This window comes from Pterocles gutturalis, unplaced genomic scaffold, assembly GCF_000699245.1.
Source record: "Pterocles gutturalis isolate BGI_N339 unplaced genomic scaffold, ASM69924v1 scaffold7566, whole genome shotgun sequence".
NCBI lineage: Eukaryota > Metazoa > Chordata > Aves > Pterocliformes > Pteroclidae > Pterocles > Pterocles gutturalis.
The window spans coordinates 53483-74211 of NW_010100254.1; the positions used below are offsets into that span (position 1 = coordinate 53483).

At 35.5% G+C, this 20729-nt stretch overlaps 1 protein-coding gene across 1 annotated transcript in view; it reads right to left on the bottom strand.

Annotated features, from left to right (window-relative positions):
• MLLT10 (myeloid/lymphoid or mixed-lineage leukemia (trithorax homolog, Drosophila); translocated to, 10) overlaps positions 1-20729 on the bottom strand; it is a gene marked incomplete at both ends in the record, with an annotated part of 99405 nt that overhangs the window by 49293 nt on the left and 29383 nt on the right. Inside the window, 3 exons of the mRNA XM_010079055.1 lie at positions 1910-2479; positions 4470-4725; positions 12348-12443. Of these exons, the coding sequence (XP_010077357.1) occupies positions 1910-2479; positions 4470-4725; positions 12348-12443 (922 nt within the window). The remainder of the gene's footprint in view (positions 1-1909; positions 2480-4469; positions 4726-12347; positions 12444-20729) is intronic.

Sequence of the window (20729 nt, forward strand, 5' to 3'; positions counted from 1 at the left end):
ATGCTCTTCCTCATGGCAACAAAGTTGTAAAAGGACTGCTAAACCAGAAAATTGCTTATGATGAAGTGAGGAAAGTAGCACTACAACCATAAGAAAAAGGGGAAATCAGAGAGAAGCAGAAGTCTGTGGATTAAATGAGAGCTCATGCTCAAAGGCAAAGACATCTCATCTGATTTTGTTTCTTTGGATTTTCAGGGTTTTGTTGGCATTATTTTGTTTATGGTTTCTGTTTGTTTCTCATTCGTATTCTTTGGCACCTTCAGAAAATTTCAGTGTTTTAGAGGACAGGTGTAACGCTAACAAGAAAGTAATACTCTTAAGAGAGGTGAAATTATAGGCTGAATATAACGATAAAAGTAATAAAACCTACCCCGTATTCCCATCCATGTATTTCAAAGGTTTTACAAAGGGAGTTTAACATTATCACTAGCATTTTATAGACGGAAGAGTGAGATGAAATAGAGGACAAAGGAAGCAAGGATGGACCTGGCCAGGGAAAGGCCTGTTCTAGGAGCTGACAAGACCAGAATACTCCAAGACAAACACAAAGTCGGAAACACAGGTCATTCACTTAAAACCAGGATCTTGTACCTTCCTGTTACCCCAACTACAACAATACATAATCCACCTCAAAAAGTTTATAAAGGAATAAAAGTTCATACTAAAACAATCAGAACACTGACCTAAATCTGTTGGATCATCTCTGTCCATAACAGATACAAGCTTAACTGCATTTTAATCAAAAAGACAGACAGTCAACTAGGAAGTTTTGTCACATACCATTTCTCCCTATTGATTTCAATGCAGGATAAAATATTTTTTAAATATAGTTGCCACGGTTATTGCCATTATTACCCATAATAAAAATCATAATTTGCCTATATCTAACAAAGATTTAAACCAACATGGTTTTGAGATCAAGTTTTTAAGTTCCTGCCTTGTTCTGAAAAATACAGTTTTCTGTGTCTTAAAGCACACAGATCTTTTAAGTATCTCTCGCTTATACAGTGAAAATATATAATATAAAAGCCTAAAACCCTGCCCACAACGAAATATTTAAGTTCAATTTGTCCTTCCCCCAAAAAAGGGAAAATTACCAAAAAAAAAAGGACAAAACTTCAAAGTTACTAAAACAAGGTGCCAGAGAGTTTGCCATCTTTTTTTTTTTAAATCTAAACACAAAGGACTCAAAAGAAACTTCAAAGCAACAAAGACTTTGACAGATACAGTATTCTGCAAAGACATTCCACGCGCAGGTTTACTGGGAACAGAAAGCCTCTCACAGCCCCAAATGCACCTAACAGTTCGAACAGAGGAAGAACAAACCAGCAAATTTCAATTGCTAAAAAGCACACAAGAGTATGAAAATGTCATCCAGCTGCACAGGGTTCAGATTCAGAATACCCTTCGACATGTTTAAACTGATAATGCTCCATATAGACATTCTGATTTTTAATTAAGTTAAATTGGGCAAAAAATAATTGAGGGACATACTCAGCACAGCTGACATGCTTGAGTACCGATTTTGTTTCATCTATGTAACAGAAGGCAGCCTATACAGTCTGTATAAACTATCACTTATTTTAGCTAAACCTGTTACATGTAATTTCCAAAGAATCTATTTTCATGCAACTTATTTTTCCCCCTACAGCCTCAAAACATGCATTTATATAGCATATAGGTCAATACACAGGTCAATCTACTACAGCCATCTGTAGTGTGTGGTACCTACACACAGAACAAAACCTACTCTTCCAACAGTCATATTCTAATTTTTACTTTTTTATCCCCAATGCGACTTTCAAGATACTTGAAATGATACTCTGTTGTTGAAAAGCATACTCAGAATTATGGATAAAATAATAAACATATATTTTGAGGTAAGAAAACAAATCCAACAAATGCCTACCTGAACCCACAGGAGATGAGCCAACACTAAGACTTTGTAAACTTCCATTCCTGAGCAAAGTTGGAGATTTTTGAAGACCAGAGCTTGTCACACTTCCTGCAGCAGATGCCACAGATGAAGTTGGGGAAGCAGAAGAAACTGAAAGATGTGAAATACTTTCTTGACTTTTATTTCCTTTGGGTCTACCAGGCCCATGCTTACTTTGTTTACTTCCTTTCCGTTTCTTCTCTGTTACAGTTTCTTCTTCTATTCCAGAAGTTTGAGCTCGTTTGTACGCTGTAGAAGTAAGGCTTGAATTACTTATGTCTCCAGGTGAGCTGTCAAAGTTTTTAGATTGCGAAACAGCTGATGATGAAGGGAGACCAATTAAGGAAGTGAAACAATTGACACTCCCTTCTTGACTCCCAGTCTCTCCTTTATGTACATCTTTGGTTGACTGTTGAGCCTGTTGAGAATGTGTGAAACTCTCACTTCGTAGATCTGTGTCTGTAAAACTCAAAAAATCCTGGGGAGACTGAACTGAACTTCCAGAAGATGACTTTATACTCCCAGGAGTGCCCAAAAAGCTTCCTAAAAAAAGAAGGAAAAAGTACAATTATTTTTTTCCTATAGTTGATGAAAATTGATGGGAAAGATAAACATCTTAGAATACACAACTTTGAAGTGCAAGGACTTTATGAAAAGTGTTACCAAGAGTTAAAGAACTTATTTTTAAGACAACTCATTGCTTCTCCTGCTGATCTTCACCCTGCTGGATCTGATTCTCAGATTCCCAAGAATCAGATTTTAATTTGGGGCACAAAAGGTAAAAAAGAATAAAAGAAGAATAACAACTTTGCTGCTTTGGCAACTTTGACATTCCCCATGTTTCAAAGCCACAACAAACACTTAGTGCAAGTCAGAGCTTTTTTTTAAACATACACACATATAAAAAGGAGGCTGATAAAAACATGCTATGCCTGCAATCTTCCTTACCATTTTATCTAAATCAAGGGTCTGACACAGGTCAAGGGAAGAGCAATTGCACTTAATTTACCCTGGTTAAGAAGATGTTCCATGGAAGAGGTATTTTTCAACAGGACATTAGAGGAAGTGGAAAACAGTATATAAAATTGGCATTTTAAGACTTCTTTAGCACTATTAGAGAACCATAAAGGTCTTTTGTGTAATAAAGTTACATTGCTTCTGTAATGTTTGGAATGTAGTCATTTTATCACTGTGTTAGCGCATGCACAACAGAAAATGAAGCACACTTAGGAAAAACAAAAATCTATTTTCACGGAAATTCAGTAATTTTATATGGGTGGGTGCATGTGGGTACTGTTTTGTAGAATTCAGACTGACAACTATTCCATCAAGAAAATACTCCTAAATACAACACTAGGTACAAAAAAAAGTCCTTTAAAAATTACTGTTTTATCATTAGTACTCCATTAAACATTATTAAGATTTCCATTTAAAATATAATACAGTAATTTAAAAATCATAAAAACGTTGTTTTGTATTTTAAATAAGTTACATCAACTTGACTCAATGTAGCTTCAAAGAAAATACATGCACATGGTAGAGATCTAGTTTGCCATCTGCAGTGAGCAAGATTTTTTCCTTAAATGCAGGATTCAAGAAGGCACTTTTCAAAGTTTTGAGAAGTGAAACAAAAAAAGCACTTCAGTTTTTTCAAGTAAAAAAGCCTAAAATATTGAAAGACTTCGAGACCAATTTAAAAGCACGGACTGGATAAACAAACTCAAAGAAAAAGAACATCATAACACAGAAAGGACAGTCAGCTACTACATGCCACAGCAAAAACTATGGAAAAGCAGTTACTTTATAGAAGGTCTAGTTTGTTGAGTTTCAGAGTAACATGTTAAATTATTAGTTAAATAACTAAAAAAGTAGACTTGATTTTTTTTATCTTTCTTCAACTCTGACGAACGTGCCATAATATAATTTGCTTTTTAGAAGTGTCAACAGTTAATTTAGTGAGTTTTAGCATGTTCAAAACATCAAAACTTTTTTCTTACATAAGGTAAATAAATGTATATACTTGTCATGTAATCATCTTCTGTTCATGAATTTCAATGACAAAAAAAGTTAAAATTATATATTTTAAATGTCTGCATCTTGAAAAATTATTTAGGAGCCACCACATCCTGTACATTAGGTAGTCCAGTTTTGTTCTACTATGCACTAACCAAAAAAACATTAGTAACGTTCCCTTAAAGAGCTAACAAAGACCACTAGACTCAAATTCATAAGTTAAACTTTAGAGCAGACTAAGTTTTCAGCACAGAAAGAAACTTCTGTATTTAGCAGTTAAAGGGAATACCTTAACAGTCTAAACAAAAGCATCAGTTTTGCCCTTTAAAGATGTATGACCTTCTTTTTCATGTTATGACAATAACTTTTTTTCCCTGGAAAAAAAAGTTATTTTTTCCCCAAAGTGAAACAACAGTCTCATTATTGAGGATAAAGGATTAACTACTTTTCAAGTTTTAAATATGTAAGATTTCCTGTTCATGACAAAGCAGAAGTCGTGTTACAGCATAACAATTAATACCTTGCTGAAAAGGGCTAGCTGTAGTCACAGTTGTTCCTGGATTTCTTCCAGCACCAGGCTTTCTTCCCCTCTGACCTGAGCTGTGACCTCCAGATTTCTTCCCTTTGCTCTCTGATGCTCTAGCCTCTGAAGAATCTTTTCCACTTGAAACATGCGTAGAAACTTCCTGGAAATTTGCATTTGTAAATCGAGCTGTAGTATCTTCCAACCGCTTCAAGGAGCCTGACATGGAGTTGTTGCTAGTGCTTGTGTATGTCTAGCATTTTGATAAGAGAAAATAAATAAGAGAAAGAAACAGGTCACACAAAAAACTGTAACAAAAGAACCGTTGAAAAGAACCCACTTTTTCAAACAAACTTAGAAGTGTTCAAATACTAAGGTAACTGGCAACAACAGCAGGAGTTACACAAACTGAATTGTCGGGATTTTCAGCAGACAAGTAAAGTGCATAAAACTTCATTTTGTGGAAAAAAATGCAGAAAAATAATGTCAGCTTTAGTTGAAATTTTTACTTCACTGAGGTAAAATCTATGCTTACACAGTCTATGTTCTATTTAAAGAGGATATTGATATTTTACTGCTTAAAATTAAAATGAAAAAGTGAGACTTTAAATATTTTTCTGAAAATACGATTTTTATGCACTTTGTTTTGTCAAACTGGAAGCGTGGTTCCATGAGCAGTGAAACTGAGCGAAGGCTTCAGAACACAAGAACTTGCATTTTTAAGACTTTATAGTCTCAACACCAAACCAAAATCAACTCCAACCAGCCCAATTGCCCCTTATTTCTTCTCTTCCCACTATCACATTAGGATTCCCTGCCATCTGAACCATGCCATTCAGACAGTTCCTTAAGTATCACCAAGTAAAGAAGACACATGAGATCTAGTTGGCCAAGACACATGCAGGAATGACTGGCTACCTACTACAAACTGCTGTCTGACAAAAAGGAAAAAGCAATGCAGATTTCTTCCTCAACCCCCACTAATCCCCAAGAATTCTGCCCCTTCTCCTACACCCATAAACTCTTCATAGGGCTTTGAAAATTTTTATCTTTAGGCTTGTTATTCTTCCATTAAATTTTGTCAGAATTGTTCATGTAGGAAGTATCATGTAGTTCATGTAGGTGAACAATTGTCAAAATGGGTGGGGAAACTGCATAGCATTAGGAAACCACACAAAGGAATATAATTGTTTTCACAATTTTTTTTAAAAAAGAGTTATAACAGGAGAAGTTTAATATCAGAAGAAAAAATTAAAGCAAAATTAAGAAAAAGGAAATACTGTTCTACTGTTGTTTATACTCAAACCAGCTAATAAAATAGCCTGACTGTATAAAGCTTCTTCAACAAAAAAATATGGATCAAACCTAGAAGCTACTCATTGGTTCAAAATAAGCTTAGTTTGTTCTTCAATTCTTTATAGAAGAGAGTTTAAAATAGCATCTAAGTTGATCTCCATTACGGACTACACCAACACATGCCTCTTAAAATTGAACACATAAACGTTTTCTCTTCCCCGACTGGGATGCTTGCCGAATTTAGGCCTGCAGCAGAATACTTCCTCATTTTTACATACAGCTTTGTATAGCTGATATATAAACTTTTACATGTTTTTACTAAAACAGCTAAGACATTTACACAGAACTTAATTTTCAGTTGCAAATGTCAGAAGACAAGTAAACACGCAAGCTTGGAGGAAGTTGAAAATTTCAATTTATTTGCATACTGCCCCGTATGAATTATTATGAACTGCAATAAAAACATATTATAGATTTTCTGAACAACAATGAAGAAAAAGTAAGTCTGTTAAAGTGAGATGTTAAAAATAATTTACCTCGGATTTATATTACTATACTGGTAACTGTTTCTAATGAAGATGGAGCCAATTCTAAGATAAGTTTAGTAGTTAACTTTTTGAACTATTACAAAGTTCACAAATATGCTCAATTTTCCTGAAATTGATGTGTCGCTTGACCTGAGTTAAGAAGCAGTGGTTCAAATTTGGGTCATCTGAGCAAAGGGTTTCCAGACATGCACTAACCCAAACCAAAAGTCAAGCTTCTTCTAGGATCCAGGATTTCTCCAGTTCCTTCCTTTCCTAATTCTTATCTCCTGTGCACTCAGCTGAATATTAATTGCAAGGATAATTCTCCATAGGTACCAACAATCATAGTTTTATGTTATCTGGTAACTCTTCTCCATTACTACAGGAATTTAATTTATTTATTTTAAAGGGAAATGAAGAGTTTAACAAAGCTCTACAGACTGGCCAGGGCTAGGCAAAGACAAGTAGGCACTAATTTGCATATACCATGCAGAGATTTGGTTTGACTGCAAACCTGAATCCTGCTCTTAGCATGGAGAACACGCATGCACATCACAGTTCTGCTTCAGAAAGTTTTGCTCCAACGGGTATTTTTTTATCAGAAGGTGCTATAAAGTGTATCGAAATGTACATGCTTACCTAGAATATCTTGAACACTAAAATGATGCAATATATGCTGACCAAAGTAAAATTAGTATCACTTGGTCAGCATTTTTTTCCACATATTGTAGTCCTTACTCTAAGGAGTTAATCGCAACAAAGTGCCCTAAACCAGGTACATGTACATCAATCGCTTTGAGAATCCACCAGATAACCTACCCACCACTAAACAAAGTGCTTTTCCAAAATGCCAAGTTCTAGAAGACAAAGGCCTTACAGAAATGTCTCAGAAAAACCTTAATATGCCATAATAAAGTTATATCTTTTGTTTCTTTTGGGGTTTTTTTGAGATCAGCAGAGTGGCAGCAAGCAAGGACCTGAGGACAGAGGCAGACCACCTTTGGTTACTCACTGACTGGCTTCAGCCTCTGGAGCTTACAATGCTGTCCCATCCCACCACATGCTTTTTAAATGGAATACACTACTTGAGGCTCTGCCCTTCACTGCTTGCACTGCAGTCATTTATTTTCCTTCATTTCAGTACAGACATCCCCCAAAAAGGATATTCTCCTGGTGCTGCCACCCAACTCTATTCCTTGGTTTATTTGGGAGGCCTTTACTATTTCATGAATGTTAATCCTGTTCTCAAAAATCAATCAGTATTTGCTAGTGTAATTACCAAGCCAACTCTGTGTGTATCCAGTTTGCAGGGCTCTTTTTCCCCCAAAAAAGCATATTTACACATTGCCAACTCGGTCCACAGAGAGCTACTGTCATTTTTATTCCCTCCATATTTCTCTTTGTGTGCCCTGAAGAGTCATACCACAGATCTGTAGCAGTCTTAAAACTTCTGGGAAAGCTTTAGATTTATGGTAAAGGCGTAACAATCATTCTTGCTACACAATATGTCCCAAGGCTTGAGAAGCCTTTAGCCCTAATACACACGTATAGGGTGGTTCTCTCGCACATAGAAGGACCACAGCAAGTAGTCCTCTACAAAAATTCCAAATAGTAAGAGCGTGGTTCAAGCAAAAAACAACAAAACAAAAAAACCCAACACACACACGCACACGTATACACCATAGCCCACAAACACCACACTGCTCTAGGATAGTGACGTTCAGTAATACTGAACAGAGATTTCCCTATTCTTTTTATTCTCTTCTGTATCCCACTGCAGTAGTACCCGAGCACCTCCCTTGAGAACCAGGTTGGGATGTCAGGGTGAACGGAGGAGGGTTATCACCATCTCTACTATTACAGATGAAACTCAGTCAGCTATACCTTCTGTTCGCAGTATCTTTTATTTAGTTACTGGCAACAATTTTAATGCAGATACCCTGTCTTGTGTATCTTTGCATACATCAATATTTTAGACTTTTGTTTTAATAAATACCTCCCTTCCGCTCCCCGCCGCCCACCCCCCCCAAAAAAAAATAAAATCTGTTAAACTATACACATTTTTAAAGTCTTTATACAAGCAAAAGCTCACAATCTGAGACAGAAGCTTTTATCAGGACTAAATAAAGGGCTGATGGCTACTCCCAACTAAGAGGAAGGCCAGAAGAAAACCTCATGTGAAGAGGCAGGGAGATAATTTGAATTCCTAAGTTATTCTAGTCCGTCTTAAAATATTCTGTATTTACACCCCAAAAGAAAACTGAAAAATTTGTTAGTACACTAATCAAAGAGTAGTTAAGAATTTCTTATTTCAAAATTTTTCAAACTTAACTGATCTAGACTAAGCAGTGTTTGCCAAGACATTACAGGGATGCACAAAAATGTCTCCCAAATGGCATACTCATACTTCACCACAGTATTTGGACTGGAACCTCTGTAAAATTTCTTGGAATTAAATTTTGCAGAAGAAACAGGCAAGCCAAGTATACTAACTCACAGAATGTAAATCCACAGTTTATTCTGCAGTCTTTCATTAATCTATCTTAAGAAGTCACTCATCCAGACAAAAGCATGCTTCAAGGCATCACCGGTATAGATGGTCATTGACACTACATCACAAAGAATTTGATTTCTTTAAAAAGGAAAAACAAAATTAATTTCAAATACCAGTTCACCCCACAGGAAAAATGTGATAGCAAAAGTGATTATGCACCATGATAATATAATGGATTCACTGCAAAGACAGACTGCTGTGAAAAGACATCAAGTCCAAATCAATTTTGACAACTCTGTGTAAAAGGACACAAAAAAAGTAACATATTAATACAATATTCTGAACCAAATATTTATATCAGAAGAAAACAAAGCTTGGTTTATTATTAATATTTCAAATTTGAGGAACACACTATGAATTTATAACCTAGAAAAGCAAATGTATGTAAATGGTGTCAAAAAGGCCTAAAAAAAAATTAAAACAAGATAAATGAAGGAACTAGCTACAAAAAGTCACTTCCAAATATCCAGCAGATACTTTTTTAAAAAACCATAAACATACTAAGCAACTTCATTAAAAAAAAAAAAACTGAACACCAATTTTCCTGACAATCTGAAGCATTACACAAAGGCAGGAGAAAAAAAAAGCAGGCAGCTTAGGTAGGAAAAAAACCATAGGATGCAAAAGGTCAAAAAAAGAAAACTAAAAGGACATGTGTTGATATTTAAATTCTACCATTAATACTTCTGTTTTAGTTTAAGTCAGTTATAACTTAAGTTCTAGAATTACAGAGTTTCTGCTGTCTTTAGTGTTTGCTCTAGCTCTACCTTGCCACTAACCATAGGAGTTGCAACTTTTTTTTTTTGGCAACATTATCTATTTAAGGATTTTTAAGACTATAAAGAGGTGAGGATTAGGTATTCAAAAGAACGTAAAAATATTTAAAGCATTCCTCTTATAAATCCCATAGACAACTACAAAAATCTATTTGATTTGCTATACATACATATATAGTATAATCTCAATTAACAGTATAGCCAACAACTCAGCAAGATTTTCATTCTTTACTTGTATTAAAGAGACGAGTGCTAAAAATGGGAATTTAGTCTTGTTCACCTTAAAGTGTACACCACTGAGTCGTAAACCTTGTAATTAGGAAAAGACTAGGGAGAACAAAGCATTTAGAGGTTAGCTGGAAAACAGAATCCAACTATGACTTTAGCATTAAAAGCATATTCTAATAGGTAGGGCTCAGAAATAACGAATATTTCAATATATTTTCTTTAACTTTTACACAAACAGTATTACGTTTTATTAAAACTTAGGATGATGATGATTATATGATCAAAGTGCAAAAGAGATGTAATTTAAGACAGGTACATAAATAGCATAAAACCTAAACAAAAATTGTAGCGTTTAGAGGAAGTTCCCACCCAAGAAGCCTTGTTTACAGCCTATTAATTTTACAAGTTGTTTCAGATTGAAGAAGAACATATTCAGGACAAATTAATAAAATTAAGTAAAAAAATCACATGGACCAGTGAGTACTATTCAAAGAGTTCTACAACTTAATTTCAATAAGAACTGTCATACTCAACAGACTGCAATGTCTAATTGCTCTTAAAACAAAACAGCAAAGCAGCAAATTGACTCTACCTTTTCTTTTTTTTTTTTATGAAGAATTATTGGGAGTTTCATAAAACCACTGAGTAGTTAAGTCTCACTTAACACAAGAGTGTCTAAAAGAATACAGCAGAACCAGAAAAAGGACAATTTATCAAAGCGTGAGCCACTGCGATGGTTCTACCCTGGCTGGGAGCCAACTCCACACAGCTGCTCAGTCACCCTCTCCCCTCCCAGGGATGGGGCAGAGAATTAAAGGGGTAAAGGGAAAAGAGATTTGTGAGTTGAGATAGGAACAATTTAATAAATGAGCTACAATAATATTGAAAATAATAATAATGATGATAATAGTACTATATACAAATATACAAATGATCAATACACAGTGAAACTGCTCACCACCTGACGACCAAGGCTCAGTCAGTTCCTGGCTAGTGATCCTGGAGCAGGGAGAGTCCCGAAACCACAATCCCAGAACAGAAATAAGAGCTTGAGTGTCCCAGACCGAAAGCTGACCGAGGGAGGGAGACAACCCTGGGAGAGGGACCACCCGGAGAGAGCTGACCCAGAAAGAGAGCTGACCCGGAGGCAGAGATGATCCAGAGTAAAAAAGGGACAAGCTTCCAGAGAAGAGCTTACCTACATACTGGGCATGACATGCATGATATGGAATAGACTACTGGCCCCTTTGGGTCTCAATCCTAAACCTCAGTTTGAATCCCAGGCTAGTCTGGGGCTTTGCACCCTCCCAGCTTCTCCTGTACCTGCAGACACTGGCACAGCAGAGAAGCTGGAAAGTCCTTGACTGTCCTGGCAGCAACTGTAAACATCAGTATGTTACCAGCTTTCTTCTCAGCACAAATTCAAAACATAGCCTCACACTAGGTACTATGAAGAAAGTTAACTGTCTCAGCTGCAACAGGACAATCAGAAATAATGGGATGTTAACAGGTACACATCCTCAGTTTAATAATCCCTCTGTTGAGATCAAAGCATACTGAAAAGCTTTCTTGGTGATGATTCTTGAAGTTGATACCGCTAGGGAAGAGAATACTTCCAGGGCCTAGAGAAAGTTGGTATTTCAATTGTTTTACCCTGTCCTGACTAGGTCTTGGTGTACCATATGCAAATAGACACATTTGGTGAATACTGCATCTCAGCAACCAAACTACACAGAGTTAACACAAGCTTCAGCATCTTTGCTAAAAAACAATGCTCTACATACTGATGGCTAATTAATTCAAACCATCATTCCCTGACTCGGATATCAAACACGCCCACATGAATAAGACAAATGTTTTCCAACTCTGAAATCAGAAAACCCATTTCTCAATACTGCTGCTCACTCTAATACCATCAGTGACATTTTTTTGGTGAATAGTAAAAGTGATTCTTGTAGAGTACAATGAGAACTGTCACCATTTAACCCTCTACGTTGTCCCTTGAGTTAGGCATTTGCTAGCACATTAAAAGGAAAGAAAGACCACAGAACCTAATGGAGAAGACTGCTAAAAAGGCAACATGACATTGTAAGTATACGAAGCACGAGCTGTAATTTCATAACTACCAGCTTAAATGCCTACAGGTTTAGTGACAGCTCAGCACACACAAATGAATTTCAAAGGAAAGATTTTCTAAAATTTCTCAAATTATTAAACATAGATCAATGAAATAAAACTTACTGGAATATCAGTGGCACCTGATTGGGGTTATTAAATTGCTCACTATTCAATTACAAAAATCTAAACCCTTCTTCACATTATAAAGCTCAAAGTATTTGAGGATTTTACGTTATAGGAAAAGATACCAAGTGTGCTTGACAATTATAGAATCTATGCCATTATAAAGCTCCTGCATATACACTGGAATCATTACAACATGAAATTTCAGCATAAGTAATTTAGTTGGAAAAGGAAAAAAGACACATTGACTTACTTTCTCTGTAGTTACAGTAAGAGATGGAACCAAGGATGGTGAAGACTCCGACTGCTTCTTATATTTTTGCTTGTGTTTATCTTTCTCTTTATATTTCTAGAAGTTATAAAAGAGAACATAACCTAAGTTCAGCTTCATCTTTTAAGATAACCCATTTTACAAAGCATCAAGCGTTATCAAAAAGTAAGAGAGATGGTAATACTTTTAACAGAAAACATTAATGTTTTGAAATGTTAATGTAATTTCATAAAAGCAAATCAAGTATTTATATTTGCTCTGAAAACACACAAACTGAAATTCTTCAATTATAGCCAGCACTTATGAAGCCACTGTTTTAATATTATCCATCTACCCAATAATAAATTAATCAACAAAATAAATTGGATTTAAGAAAAAGACATGGCTTCTGCTTCACAGGTCTTCCTGCATTTCTCTCACAGAATATTTCTATTTTCCTGCATTTCTGCACCTGTATTTTTCGTTCGGATATTACTGTAAATTAATGCCAGGTTTCAGCTTTGGCTCCCCTACTGACATCTCTATGCATACGAATGTGAAATTTGATTTAGATTATTATTAAAATATGTATACAGTTTACACACTAAATAAGTATCTTCCATGTTAAACTGGACAAAAATACCAAAAGCTATACAAATCAAATGTGCTTTCCAAAGAGGCTGAGAACTAAATTATTTTTTTTTAAAACACAAGAAGAAGCATTAGCAGTGTGAATGAAACTGTGCAAACACAGAGAAAATAACTTCTTAACCCAGAACCTTTAGAGTATAGTAGAAGTCTTCCAAACTGGTAGAAATCAATTCTTAGAGGATTACAGAATCAGACCCAAATAGTATTTCTTTAAACAATTCAGAAAAAAAAAAAAAAAAAATACCAAGCGTGACAAAATTAACAATTCAACTCAGAATACAGAAGGAGTTTGATATTTTTACCAATTTAATCAAAAACAAGTGTAAAGGGCCACTTTTTCCTTAGCATCATAATATGGTTTATTTAGACAGCCAATGTCAGAGTATGCAGAGAAACAGCAGCTGTGAGAGAAAGTTACTTATACACTACTGGCACTCAAATATTTTGCTTCTTTGACTATATATTGGTGGAATTTTTGTGTACCCACACAAAACTCAGCAGAAGAGTATAATCGTACAGCTATTTGTTCAGAATGAGTGCTTCAATAGAAAGCTACCAAAAAAATGCATATATACTGACTGACACAAAGGGTTTAAAACTCCCACTGAGTAGCTTGAAAAGATGAGGAAGACAACTTAAAATGTGTAAGTCTGAACAGCCATATGAAAACCAAGTTACTGTTTTGAATCTTAAAAATTATCCATACTGATCTAACTATCAAAACGATTATCCAGACCCTCAAAAAAAAAAAAAATAATAATTTATTCAACAGTGACTTCACAACCACTCTCTACCTTTATGAACTATAAATACCACCTGAATTAGAGATCACCTTGACTCTAACCAGCCCCAAATCCATTTACCTAAACTTAGAACCTCATATTGCCAGGAAGGAAATACAGTTTAGCAAAGAAAATTTATAAATAAAGTACCACAGCTATCTTCACCAAAAAAAAAAAAACAAAAAAAACAAAACAAAAAACCACCTGCCCTTGTAGAACACAATGTGTAAAGTCCTTTTGATTCTTGTACACTTCTAGAACTCCAAAGGAAGGTCCAAGAGAACTCTTTAAAAGGCTGATGGGGATTTCTAGGTTTGCTTTCTTCCTACACTTAAGTGAAGTTGGGTGCTCATACAGAGTTTTCCCTTTCACGACAACGCATGCAGGTGTCATAATTACAATTATGTACACCATAAAGTAGAATTTCAATTGTTTAAAAACTTAATTATAGGCTTGCTAAGGGAGTTTTAGATGAGGGAGCCTGTTTTTCTTTTCTTATGGGTTTTTCCGGGAAACATACATTTGAAAAAAAAAAAAAAAACCATGGAGAAGGGGGATTCAAATGCACTGCATAGTCTTTTCAACAGTTTCTTAAATATAACAGTCTCAAAAGTGCTACTTATACTGCCAGAAAACTAGCAGGGATCAAGAAAAAACAGAAGCACTGCCATGTTATCCATCAAATCCACTGATCCAAAAGCGCTAGTTACCCAGTTTACTATATCATCAGTGTACATGGTTATATGAACTTCAGTAACAATTTCAATGAACCCAAAACATGCCTCAAGAAGGAAGTCATGAAATGGAAATCTAAGCCACTGACTGAGCTTCTTTAGCTTTCATTATTTTAGTAGAAAATTCAAATCACCCTCAAGAAAATATTTTTATTTATAATTTTGGAGTGAAGAAGCAATGACTTTAATACATTTTAAGATGAAACTTCACAACAATATCAGTAAACAATAGGAAATGTGTAAATAAGCATGTTTTACAATCTCGTCTGCTGACTTCATAGTGTTCTCTTACTTGCAATGTTAATTTTGTCTGAAATTCAAAGAAACACAGAATTCTGATCAAAAGAACAGTCAGGAGGACTTCAAATTACATTCTGTCATGTACTGAAATCACTTTGATAACAGTCTCAAGAGAAAAGGATGTTCGAGAAGAAGGAAAGAGGGATACAAGAATGGGGGGAAGGGAAAGGGCATAAACAACTAAGAGCTCTGAAAGAATGTGCTTTAAGTTCTGTAAAATGAAGCATCAGCAACCACATCAAGTTCCTCTCCCAGATCCAAAGCATCAACAAAAAGTATGCTAGGACAGCTCACCCAGGTTACAGCTTACCACTGAAGGTCACTGAAGGGGTGCCCCACCCGAAGGCCTTTTTCCTACAAAGAGCTCATTAACAGGTCTGCTGACCTTAACTCTACGTTCCCTCCTCCTTTTAGGTTGTACCTGCTCTAACAAACTCTCCTCTTTTTTCTTTCTAAGGAAAGTTCAGAAGTCCTACTTCTGAATGTGAATTTATTCCAGATGCAAATAACATCAAAGAAAACATTTCACTGCAGGAAAACCTCTGAAAGGAATGCTCAGGTTTTACACTGATACAAGTAAAAATTTCAGCAACAACCTGCTGAGATGAAGAGACTTAGCTCCCACAAAGTGACTCCTTGCAGTTGCACCCTCTTCTCACCATAAAGATGCATACAAAGCATAATAAGAGTTCTGAAATATCCACTTTTGGATCCAGAAAAGGAATAACAGAGTGACATTAATTCCCACAATATTTAACAAATATGACAGCTTTCCATCAAGTCTGTCTCAAAGGACACACAAACTAGCCATCTTCCCTACTGCCAGAAAAGAACAAACAGCTGGCCCTTCACAGACAACTCACTGCATGCTTCACTTTCATAAGACCTCCTCTGATCAGCCACAGCTAAAGAAAAGAAAAAAAGGAAAGGGAAAGGGAAAGGGAAAGGGAAAGGGAAAGGGAAAGGGAAAAGAGAAACAGAAACCACCACACAAAAAAAACCCCACCAAAAAGCCACAACATAGCAGCAGCTTACTATAATAACATCCATCCAGAAAGCCACACAGAAACCCATAATTCTAGGGAAAGTAATGATAACGAATGTCTGACCTTTTACAAGTTTTACTGTAAGGAAAAAAAGGGCAGAAATTACTCTTAACAAGGACTGAAAATAAAATTGCTAATAAGTGAAAGCTAAGGGAGCTCTGAGGGCAGGCAGAACCCATGTATCCCATTTACATACTCAGACTTAATTTTTTTAAAAGATTCATAGGCATGAGTTCAGATGTTCCAAACACCTATACTTTAAGATAGTTGCAGAGCTGATAAATGCAATTCTACATTCTGTAAAAACAGGATTTAGCAGAAGAAACATTCCAAGGAAGAATACGTTAAAAAATACAGGATCAGCTACAAAATTGAAAAAGGAAACTTCAATCTTGGTTCACAAATGGTAGCTCAACAGACCAGATTCAAGCAGCTCCTGAAACCTTTCTTACTGTAAGAAAAATAAGGTGCAATTGCCACGCAGCCATTAGGTAAACACCTGTAACAATTATTCATCCTAGAACTTGAAGAGTTCTGATTTACAATGTAGCTAAATACCAACACAAAATACCTAGAGTTCATATGTCATGATTAATCAGAAAGCTTTATTTATCACTAGGGATCTCATTTTTGGCTTTTTTTCTTATCTAGAAAATTATGTAATACCTTCTTAATTCAAATAGTTACATGCTGCAAGATAAGAAAACAAATATGGTGCAAGATTTCTGGAATTCTATAGGACTTTCTGTACATTGCCCTCTTGTGGGACAGGCAGTAGAGAAAAAAAGCTCCTTTTGTTTGCCTCTTTCTTCCACAACGTCGATAAAATTATGTAATATGATTTCACAATTACAGTTGGGTTCCAACTCTTCTTTTTTAGCTCATTTACACATTGGTCACCCTAAAGATCAGCACTTGCTCATTTGTTTTCTTTAATGTACTTTCAGAGGAAGCATTTATCAGACCAGTGAATGAAAATATCATCTCATCAAAATATCAAATTAAGGGTACATGTATAATTTTATCTAAGTTCTGATCTGTTACCAACCAAATAAATGTTACCAAATCTATCTTCCCACAGTTTGGACCTCAGTATCCAGGAAGACTGAATATTGCAAGTGAATGATACTTCCAGTACAGATGGAATGGATAAGTGCAACTTTCCTCTAATGGCATTATTCATTTGTAACATTTCCACACAGAAGTATCATTTAACTTGTTGAAGGTATTTGCACTTATTTGCAATTCATTTCTGTCTCAGGAATGCACAGCCTTCTCTAAAGAGGTTTCCACAGTACTTCATTTCATTAAACTATGTTCTGAAGTTTGCCATTTAACAGTTCACTGTTACAAAGGAAAAAAAAGCTTCCTGACCCTTCTCTCACCTTTCCCACACTGCTTAGCTTGTCACACATTCTCTGTGACAATTCAAACTATTCAAACAGCAGCAACAGAAAACAGCAAAGTGGATAGTTTTCTGCTGGTTTAGTGAGCTAGGTTAGTTCAGTGAAGGTGCATGAGAGATGGACAGTAATCAGGACAAGAAGAAGTAGACGCAGAACAGAGGAGCAAGAGCTCACCTACCCAGAGGAAGAGGAGACTAATTTCTGTCTTGGAATAATTAAACCACATGCACACTATCAGCAAGCTCCAGTGGTTAGCGCTTCAGACAAAACTGCTTGAAGTATTCAATTTTTATCCCCTTCTCTACTACAAAAATCATAACCCCCCACGACCTTTGGTTACACCAATTTTTCAAACCTTAACAACATTTTCAAATCTATTTTCCTTAGTGATTCTTCTGAGCAAAATTATCTGAATGTCTAAGTCACTGATTTTTCAGCTGTTGTTTCTGAATCTCTCAAATAATTACAATGTATCAGAATGTTCTATTAGCACAGAGAACTCACATTGGAGTTCTTGTCATTTATGGATTTTCGCCACTATCTCACTGAAGCGTTTAAATCCAGAACTGCCATCATCACAACTAACTTTAATAGAAACCTGCATATAGTTTTTGCTAATCCCCAATATAAGACCTGCTTGGCCCCTTATTTGTGACGAGTACATATTAGTAAAATAACTGCAACAATTTCAGAATGGAAAGATGCCCATGGTCTACAAGTTTCAAATTCAAATCCTAATTTATGTTGTTTTGACAAGAACAGCCCTAGCTCAGGCATTCATCTGTCTATCATTTTATATGGTACAAACCACAGCAGGGAAATTAAATGCAGTAGCAGTGTTGCTACAGTCACAGCAATAAAAGGACATAGGCATGGGATAGTCTATAGGGAGAGGTGGAACACCACCGCCAGCATCATTTAAATAAATACCTAATTATCACTAAGCATGAAACTTGTTCTTAAGTACCAAGCCTTGATACAGTTACTTAAAAGGCTCAAAAACCTCACCTCAACACAGGGATAATGGTCAGAATTTTAACTTTTCACTGTAAAAAGACTTAAGAATCTATTCTAAGGATGCCAGCCAAAGTTTCTCTTAGGGAAAGAAAAAATGCACAACTGTTATTCGGAATAAGCTACTCTTCTGTTGATATTTAACATCAAAATATGCTTTTTCTGTTATTCACAAAGTTTAATATTAATAGTTAGTGATGGATACTCAGTGCTAAACACTTGAGTAGCATTTTATAGCTTCAGAACAGTGCGAGATTAACTAAATCAAGGCAACTGAGTCTATGATTCTGATTAGGAGGATGATTAATCTTCAGTTGCTTAAAAAGCCTTCAGCAACAAAGTACAACACACAGTTTTTTGCTGATGTTCCCTTTTCCATCTATATTCTGAGCATGTGAAGTAGGTGGAGATGAGCTGCCTGACATTTTGTTTATTGGAATATATTTGCTATTCCATAATTGCAAAATTTCCTCATGTTATGCTTCAAGGGTGGGCAGTTTTATGTTTATTCCCAGTTTTAATTATATGCCCAGCTGGTACAGCTCAATGCATTCTGGAGCACTGCAAGAAGGGCAACTATTTATTGTCCATGCTCACCTTCATTTACTCCTATTAAAAATGAAAGTATTTAGAACTTCAAAATATGTATTATATTACATACTGTGAAATGCCCCACTGTCTGCAAGGTAACTTAAAGATATCCATCAAATATACGTCAAGAAATAGGTAAAAATGGCAACCAAAATGAATACATTTAATTTTCCTGGCTTGGTAAACTTAGTATCACAGATCACCTTTAACCCCATACGACCCACCAGCACACAAAACACTGTACCTGGTGAACAGCATATCCAAACAACTATATAGCAAAGTATCAAGATTATCTTCTAGAAACTGTTACAAAGTCAACATAAAGTACTAATAATCTTGTAGTAATCTAGAGTATCTTAAAGCACCTTTAGCTTCTACATGTCTCACAGTTGTAGCTACAGAATTAAGTGTAGGAAAATACATTGCTCAAACAGAAAAAAAAATGAAGCAGTAACCATAATGACCTATTTTTAAAGTTCAAGTGTCAGTTAGCTGTCAAATTAAGAAAAACAACATTGTATCATTTTCTCAAGCAAGAAATGTTCATGTTTCTTTCAAGTTCATCTTTTTACTTCACTTACTTTAAAGTCACTTTCCTCTGTTATAGTATGGCAGAGTACAAACACTGAGGAGTTAAGTAAATGACGCTACAACACACTGAACTTGCATAAAGACCAAAATCAGAATTGGACAAAAAGTCTTTTCTTAAAAACTTGTGAAGCTATTGATGAAACTGAAGTAATATGTAATAATAGCATAAATAATTAAATAAATAAGAGTAACACCTAATAATACCTCAGGTGTATTATAGCAATCTTTCAACGAAACAAAGTTGTTTGGTTGATCCCTGCACGTTAAGGAAGACATCCGGACTAACAATGTGATTTTTCTTTAAAAAAACATAACCCTTGTTTGATGAGCAGAGTAAGAACTTAGTACGGTAGAGATTGTCTACTCAAAATTCTGATTCTCCCAGTATTACTCTAGAGATGCCTATGAAAAAGAGAATGAAATAGCAGCTCCATGAAAGAAAAAAATAAATAACAGAATTTCTTCAGATAAATGTTTGAGAATTTTGCTACCCGTGGGATTTCAGTTTGGTTTTACAGACTACAGAGAAAATTAGCACTGCTACTGATCACTATTATTTTGTGCACAGGTTCTACAGGATCAGGTTTTGAGTTTGTTTTCTTTCACAGTGAAAAGCAGAAAACTAAAATGTGTACTTTGAGGGAAAAGGGACAGCTGCAGCTAATGCAGCCTTACAAGATTCTAGAACTTAGAGTAGTTTTCAAGTATACCTGAGGTGGTGTGTTTGACACTTTGATCTTACAATAATGAACTAATCCCAGGTGCCAAGCTTAATACTATTGTGAGGTGTTTGTTGCACTAAGGTACTCTAAACGTATTACTCTTTTTTCCATTTTTATATATAGCATGTGTTACTGTAAGATTATAAAAATTCGAGGTAGTCAGATCAGTAACTCCATAAGCATGATAACTGAAATAGAAGTTCCTACTTTTCCTCTTACTAGAATAAAATAAAATTTAAATAAAAATTAGCTTATCTGCTTATATGGTTCTTCCTGACCTCCACAAGAGATCGTTTTGCTGTGCCATCTATACCAACTGGTGCCAGTTCCAGTAGATGACACGCAATTGATTAAGAGGCTGACACAGAATACAGCACAAGTTAACACACAACTTTAGCAGGCAACAAATCAATCAACAAGATGCCACCTTTGCTCTTAACTCTTCAGACTTTAAAGATATATATTACTGAATATACTCAGATAGAGTAGAGTTCTAATTATTTACACAGTCACGCTCTGTCAGTCCCCCCAAATAACTAGACTTTCAA